Source organism: Trichosurus vulpecula, chromosome 9 (genome assembly GCF_011100635.1).
Source record: "Trichosurus vulpecula isolate mTriVul1 chromosome 9, mTriVul1.pri, whole genome shotgun sequence".
Classification (NCBI taxonomy): domain Eukaryota; kingdom Metazoa; phylum Chordata; class Mammalia; order Diprotodontia; family Phalangeridae; genus Trichosurus; species Trichosurus vulpecula.
The window spans coordinates 77,072,959-77,080,760 of NC_050581.1; the positions used below are offsets into that span (position 1 = coordinate 77,072,959).

At 53.9% G+C, this 7,802-nt stretch overlaps 1 protein-coding gene across 1 annotated transcript; it reads right to left on the reverse strand.

Moving 5' to 3' along the window:
• Positions 1-656: 656 nt before the first annotated feature.
• Positions 657-7,047, reverse strand: LOC118830648 (hexosaminidase D-like). The gene is made up of 14 exons (XM_036737549.1): positions 6,863-7,047; positions 6,365-6,473; positions 5,875-6,070; positions 5,610-5,719; positions 5,157-5,244; positions 4,594-4,758; positions 4,303-4,486; positions 3,360-3,431; positions 2,876-3,107; positions 2,588-2,670; positions 1,847-1,925; positions 1,511-1,609; positions 1,198-1,287; positions 657-1,032 (listed from the first exon to the last, which is right to left on the reverse strand). Exons 2-14 carry the CDS (start codon positions 6,451-6,453, stop codon positions 741-743), a joined length of 1,779 nt encoding a protein of 592 aa, XP_036593444.1. The 5' UTR covers positions 6,454-6,473; positions 6,863-7,047; the 3' UTR covers positions 657-740.
• Between the last annotated feature and the right edge of the window lie 755 nt (positions 7,048-7,802).

Genomic DNA, 7,802 nt, shown 5'->3' on the forward strand with positions numbered 1-7,802 from the left:
CCTTTGTTTGAGATGGATCATCCATCCATCCTTCAGTCACTTATGTAGTTCTCTTAAGTGTGTCTCCCCTTCTCAATTTCCTATTTTCCTATTCCTTACCTGTGGAATAATGAGTGTATTCTGCCTCAATCAGATTATACCTAGAATATTACGTTGAATTCTAGGTCACCCATAATTTGGGAAGGTTCCTTCCAACGCTAAAATTCTGTGGAATAAGGAATGTATTCTGACCCAATCAGACTATACCTAGAATACTACATTGAACTCTAGGTCATCATAATTTGGGAAGGTTCCTTCCAATGCTAAAATTCTGTGGAATAAGGAATGTATTCTGCCACAATCAGACTATACCTAGAATATTACATTGAATTCTAGGTCATCATAATTTGGGAAGGTTCCTTCCAATGCTAAAATTCTGTGGAATAAGGAATGTATTCTGCCACAATCAGACTACACCTAGAATATTATGTTGAACTCCAGGTCACCTATAATTTAGGAAGGTTTCTTCCAATTCTAAAATTCTGTGATTCCATGAGTCTCCTCTCCAGAGTGGCCCATCACAGAGGACCAGGTAAAGATGTGTTGACTCGAATCTGACCCCTTCCCACCCACTGCCAGTTCCCCTCAAAAAGAAAAAGGAAAGATTCTTCAGAAGCTCATTTAAGAAAATACCTTTTAATCCTCAAAGTCAGTTTTATATTCCCATCTCCCTCAGAGGGAGCCCACCACCACCATGCACCTCAGCCCCCGAATGAGCCATCACCTGGACTCTCCCTCCTGGAACGGGGCCCTCGGAAGCCGGGGCCTGGAGTAGGGTTGACTTGGGGATTCAGCACAACCTCCCCAGGCCGGGCCCCTCCTGGTTTCCCTTTCAGCTGGAGGAGATCCTGGTAATCCCGCACCATAGCCCTCAAGGGTTCTAGCTCTGGTAACACATACTCCTCCAACCACTCCTCCACAGTATTAGAGTAGAACACAACACCCAAATGCATCTGCAGGGTCGGCAGCAGGGTCTCCCAGGCCTCGGACACCCTGAGGGAAGGAAATGAGGACATCCATAGGTCACCCTCCCCCCACCAGCCTCCAGAAATCAGTCCTCCCTTAGCCCATGGACATCAGCTTCAGGCTCTCCACTGCTCTCTGAAAACCCTGAGGAGTCAGCCTCAGCATCATTCCTTCCCCGCACACACTACTCACTTGGCCAGTTTTCGGCCAAAGGCCTCCAGATTCTGAGGATTCCCAAACCGATTTTTACGATGGTAAGGGCTGAACCAGCCCTGAGCTGTGCTAGAGGTACACAATGGCAGAACAGGGTACTTCAGCAACTGGTCATACGTCCCCTGCCCTCTCATTTTTCATGTACTAAGAGGAGAATGGGGGTTGGGGGCCAGACCACCCAGTTCTTCTCAAAGTCCTCCCCCCAAGGGTTCTCAGGAATGAGGCACCAGGAGCTGCTCCCTCCTCCTCCCTGGTGGGGGGGAGCGGTCAGAGGGGTGGATGTAGGAGGTACCTGTCCTCCTCCAGAGCTCTCAGCCCAGTCTCCTTCAAATCCTTGACTTGTTCCACCAGGTGATAGACCTCGGCCCCAGGAAACATACCATCTCCTTGGCTATGGATAGGAAGGGAAGAGGATCAAGCAGGACCTGGACTGGAAAGAGGTTAGTCTTCGGCCAGACTTCAGACCGACATGCTAAACTGGACCTCCCCATCCTCTCCCAACTTCCTTCTTCCCCAAGCCCTGCCCCAGGCTCCCATCAAGCAGTGGTCTCCAGGCTGGCATGCAGAGCCCCTCCCAGAGCCCTAACTAGGGAACCCACACCCCAGTCTGGCCCATGACCTTCCCCACCAGGTGCTGGACTCCAGATTGATAGACTGAAACCCCAGAAGCTCCATGACCGTCTTCTTGGTCACCTCAGTGAATTCTCCTAATGGAAGGAAAGGGGGGAAAAAAACCAGGTGATCCAGGTGAGCTGCCCTGTCCACACCAGAGGGGTTGAAATCTAATTCAGTGCATGACTCTAGGCAAGTTCCTTCTGCTCTCTGGGAAAGTCACTGTGAATAGCAACTGTCTGATTGTCTAAGAATGGTAACTAAAGTCCAGAGTACATATAGAAAGAGGGAAACCACACTTTCTTGGGCATTGTCTCCCCTCTCCCTGGCTGGCCAAGCTGATGGTTAACACCAGCCTCAGTTTCCTTTTCTGTAAAATGGGAATAATTATATGTATAGTATCAACCTCACAGGGTTTTTATGAGTAAACTGCTCTATAAATTTTATAGTGCTACAGACATGAGTTACGATGGTTATGACCAAATCCTCAGGGCTACCTAGTATCTTCCCATATGTGTTAAGGAACTGGCAGAAAACCAACTAATGAGGGTTGAGGGTGGATGGGAGGGGAGAGGGGAAGAACTACGGAAGGGAGGTGTAAAGTCCCAGCTGGTGTCCAGTCTCCTCTCCCAAAACTTTTCCAAGTAGTCCTGGGACTCTCATTTGTAACACTCAGGAGGGAGCAAGATGAGAAAGTCTTTAAATTCCCTTCAAGCCCAACATCTTGGGAATGACCACCCTGGAACAAAAGCCATACCAGCAACTAGGGTCTGCAGACAGATGGCCAAGGAAGGAACAGCCACAGGGAGCAGCTCACACAGCACAGAATAGTGGTCATACCTGAAAAGAGGAAGAGAAGAGAGACCCAGAGATGTGCCCAAGACTCTCCATTAGAATGCAACTTCTTGAGGGCAGGTACCCTGCTTTTTACCTTTCTTTGTATCCTCAGCACTTAGCGAAGTGCCTGACACATTGTAGTAGATGCTTGATAATTTCCCATTCTCACCCCATCCCACCCCTCTCTGCCCTCAGCCTAAGCCTTCACCTCTGCCAACCAGTCAGAACAATGCCCTGGCAGCGGATAGGGTGGGCATCCCGAACGTGGGGGCCAGCAGATGCAGCCTGCAGTGCTCGGAGAACACGGAGCCACGACAGTTGGTTGCTCAGGTGATGGCTAAGAGGTGTCCACATCTGGGCTGGGCCAGTGGAACCCTTGAAGGAGCTGGCAAACCACAGACTGCGGAAGCCACTTTCTGCATATTTAGCAATGATCCGTCCTGGGGGTGGGGGGAACACAAGGAGTATAAGAACCTAGAAAGCCGGAGTAGGGGGATGCTGCTATCAAGGGGTCTGGGGAGGGTCCACTCATCCAGGGGATCAAGAGGAGCATCTTTACCACCTTTACTATCTCACGTTGTCCTAGGCCAGTTAAGGGAGGGCAATATAGCTAGTCACAAGTCAGCCTTGGCCCACCTAACAACCAGGGCAGCGGGGCATATGACTCCAATTCTGACAGGCCACATGCTCACCAATCTGGTCAGTGTCCAAGTCAGGGTCATAGAACCATATCATAGGGTCTGCAAGTTGAGGGATCCCCGATTCTAGGAGAACAGGAAAGACTATTAAGAGGGTGCTGAGGAGACCAACCCCAAGGCAGGGACAAAGCATGCCAAAGTTTCCTCCATATCTGGGTCTTGTCCCTCCACCCTCCCCCCCTCCACAGCAGTCCAAACTGTCTTGGGGTTTGAGAGGACCTTCCATAACCAGTTCTTGGGCATGGAAAGGCCTTAGAGGAGTCCTGGGGATGGGGAGAGGAGAATGTCTTAGAGCTGAGGAATAGATTCTAATGAAGGAATGTCAGGGTCTGTAAGATGGGAATATTCCAGGACACCAGAGGCCCAGAATCCAAAGTATGAATATCAACTAGGCAAAGTGAGAGTGTCTGGGATGGGGGGACCCTAGGATTCCAGGGTTGAGGGACAATTGCCAATGAAGGAAGAAAATGGTCTTTAAGATGGGGGCATCCCAGGATACTAGGGTTGGGGAACAAATGCCAGTAAGAGAAAGTTAGGGCCTCTAAAATGGGGGTTTCCAGGATCCTAGGGTTAGGGGTATTCCTATCACTGGGGAGCAAGGAGGGGTCCCAGGGCTGGGGGATGGATGCCAATGAGAGAAGGTCAAGGTCTCTGGGATCAGAGGACTCTGGAATTCTAGAGTTGTGGGGAAAATACCAATGATGGAATGATAAGTGTCTCCATGTTGGGAAGGGGGATACCAGGGCCCAGAGTTGGTAGCATTCCTAGCATCCTCCAACCCTGGAAGGTTGAGAGATGAATGCCAATGAGGGAAGGTCAGGGTCTCTGGGATGGGAAGGGGACCCAGACCCTCAACCCAGAGTTGAAAGATGAATGCCAATGAGGGAATATCAGGATTCCTAGAAATTGGGGGATCCCAGGGTTGGGGTCCCCCTGCCTCGGACGGCCTGGGGTGGGAGTCTTCGAAGCACATCATCCCAAAGTAGCAGTCGAAGCCCTGGGTGGCGCCAGCTCAGGAAGGTCACGACCTCTCGAACATGGTTCAAGTACATGTGACCAACATCTTCCCCATGGCGGAGTAGCCAGGCACGGGAGTCTGCACCCTCACCCAGGTGGAACACCTGCATCCCAAGGGGAGATGGATCAGCTCAGGCAAGACCCCCAAAGCCTGGTCCGACAGCTCCCCATAGGACTCTCCACCATCTCTCTTCCCTCTCTCAGCTCTGACCTCATCAGCTCCCACATGTAACCAGCGGGCATGAGGATGCTGGTCCAGGACCTGGCCCAGGATGGCCCTGATTAGTGGCATCGCCCCAGGCGCGTGAGGATTCAGGGTGCTGGGATAACGATCCACCTCCCGCAGGGGCCAGAACTTCTCATGCTTCAGCACAAACTAGATTGAGAAACACCAAGATGAAGAGGTAAGGGGAGAAGGGGATCAGAGAAGCTGAGAATTTAGGGGGCAACAACCAGTTCCCCATGGAAAGGGAATATGTCCTAATATTTGATCAGTACAGCATCTGCTCTGAGCCAGGACAGAAGTAGAAACAGCTTGGGGGGACCAGGGTGAGGGGGGACAGGTCAGAGAGCTGTGGACTCTTCCCTTTGCCCTTCTGGGATCATCCCCCCAACCCTGAAAAGTCACTGGCCCCTGGGATCCCTGGTCAGGATTAAGATTGGAGGATCTTAGTCAAGCATCAAAGGTTATGGGCCAGGATGAGGATCAATTGCCAGATTCTGAGGTCAGGTTAATAGACTCATGGGCTGGGGCAGGGAGCAGGGGGCTGGTACCTCGAAGTGCCCAAATGTCTGCACCAGGGGAATCACTTCCAGGTGGTTCTGTGTTGCCAACTGCTGTATGCGCTCAATGTCATGCTTACTAAGGATACCAGGGTCCTTATCAGGCCCCCAGTAGCCCCATTGTCATGGCTCCCATCCCCTGCCACTCTTACTCCTGGCTCCCTCTACCTAATGGCCAGCCTTCTACATTAAACCCCACAGATTCCTCCCTCTATCAGACCCTACCGCCCTGGTCTCCTTCCCCTATCAGATGCTGAGGATCCCCACATCTCTGGGCAACCTCCCTTATTGAACCCCATGGTTGTAATACATCCCCCCCCATCTAATTCAGTTCCCACAGACTGATCCTGTTCCCTTATCAGGATCCTCTCTCAGATCCTAGGGCCTCCTAAATCCACAGCCCCACTCCTCCATCAGTCCCCACAAACCCAACCCCCTTCCCACCTGTAGGAGTGGGGTGAACGTAACAACTCCAGGTCCCCATGGAAAGGGAACATGTCCTCATATTCAATCAGCACAGCATCTGCCCCGAGCCGGGACAGAAGTGGAAACAGCTTGGGGGGACAAGAGTGAGGGCAACAGGTCAGAGGGACTTGGATTCTTCCATTTGCCCTGAAAGTCATTGTCCCTCCCCCTTCAGCACAGCCCCTTCCCAGATCCCTTCCCTCATCAGTGGAGGCGACTCGGCCATCCTAGCCAACTGTCTCACCTGTTCCAGATACGATACCCTGGGAGCAGCTCCCTTCATGTCCAGGTGGACAACCTTCATCACTCCTGTTTCATCTCTTCGAGGAACCTCCCCAGTCAACCTCTGGGACCAAGACCCCAGAGTGCTCTCCTCAATCGGTTCAGGAGATGGCTGGCTACCTGCTTCACCCCAGGGCCTGCCTGATGTTGGCTCCAGGCTGAGAAAGCAAAAGACCAAAAAAAAAAATCAGAGATCATTGATCAGCCAAGAGGGAGCAAGGGGTGGGTGGGGTGAGGTCCAAGGAGCACCCACGCACACACATCTTTCCCTCTTCCTGCTCTATGCCTAGAAAAGCACCTGCCCTGATCCAGGAGCTCCTGATTATGGCCTGGTTAGTGATGTATCTTTTGTACATCCAAAGATACCATGGACCTTTACTGGCGTATGAACAATTTTCCTCCCCGACCCTCCCAAGCTCTCCACCCCTCATGCAGCAGCCCTAGCCCCTCACCACCGGGGCAGAAGCAGTCTGAGGCCGGCGCAAGCACAGAGGAGCAAGGAGGCCACTTGCAGAAGCAATTTCTGGTTCCTTTGCAACATCCTGGGGGGTGTAGTTATTCCTGGGGTAAAATAGGAGGGGGGGTCAGTGGGTCAAGCACGGGTCTGGGAAAGGGAGGAATTGTCATCCCTGTGGGGTATTGAGGGGAGATCAAGTCTCAATGGATGGATGGGAGGAGGGTCAGCCTGAGAGTCGATGGGGTGCGGAGAGGGGTGGTTAGGAAGGGGGAAGGGGAGGGGGGGAGGGGAGAGCACCGCCTGGCTTTGCAGCCTCCCCTCCCCCAGGCGAGAACAGAAGGGAGGGAGCCTCGGGTGGAAGCTGGCGGAGAGAGAGGGGTTGATTGATGCTCTAGACCCGGAGCATGGGGGCGCAGAGGCGGGGCGCCCCCGCGAGTCCCGCTCCCGCCTCCCAGCCCCAGCCCGCGCCCGGCCCGCCCAGGTCCCCCCGCACCTGGCTGAGCTGCTCTCCTCCCGGCCCCGTTAGGCGCAGCCGGGTTCCGACGCCTCCAGGCCCCGCCCGCACCGCTGCCCCCCCAACCCCTCCGGGCGGTCGCCGAACCGACCCCCGCTCCCCGGTGCGGGCGGGCAGGTGGGGAGCGCACCGAGATCCCCAGGCTGCGGGTAGCGGGCCGAGACAGCCTCAAGCCCCACCCGACGCTGCGATTGGACGCGAACTGCCGCGGCAAGCTCCGCCCGCTGCCCGAGATGACAGCTCGGGAGGAAGAAAGGATGTAGAGGGATGCAGGGGCGGGGGCGGGGAGGGGGAAGGGAAAGTGTGGGGAAGAACCCCCCCACCCCCACCCAGGAGCGAGTCGCCATAGCCAATTCTAAAAGCCCCACCGGGACCCCATTCCTTTTCCTTTCCACCCCCAGACCCTGCTACAGCTGGACAGGCTTATGGGGCCAACCTCCATCCAACAGAGAACATGTGGACCACCGCCCACCCTTTCCCGAATATCTGGGACCCCCAGGGACTCCCATCCTTCCACATCTAACATGTCCTTCAAGCTTACCTTCCACCATCCTGTCTCCTCCATCACTCTCCCCAGAACTTTCCCCGTCTATATCCTCCGGTCTTCTCATTCCTGCCTGCGATCGATGGGTACTAAGCCTCCCCAGGCTTGCTCCACCCACTCCGCGCCTGCTCTAGCCCCTTCTACTGTGCCCTGTGGAACCCCTGTTCTACTGTGAGCTCTCCATCCCCCACCTTTTCCACAAGCACTCCTTCCAGCTGCCCGCCTTAACAAGAACCTGGCTTTTTCCCTGACAACACCGATTCCCTCCCTGACAATTCTCTCCAATGGAGACTGCTTCTCCCACTCCCTGTGAATGACAGGAACAGAAGGAGGAGTCAGGATGCTTCTTGCTCACTACCATTTACTTATGTCTCC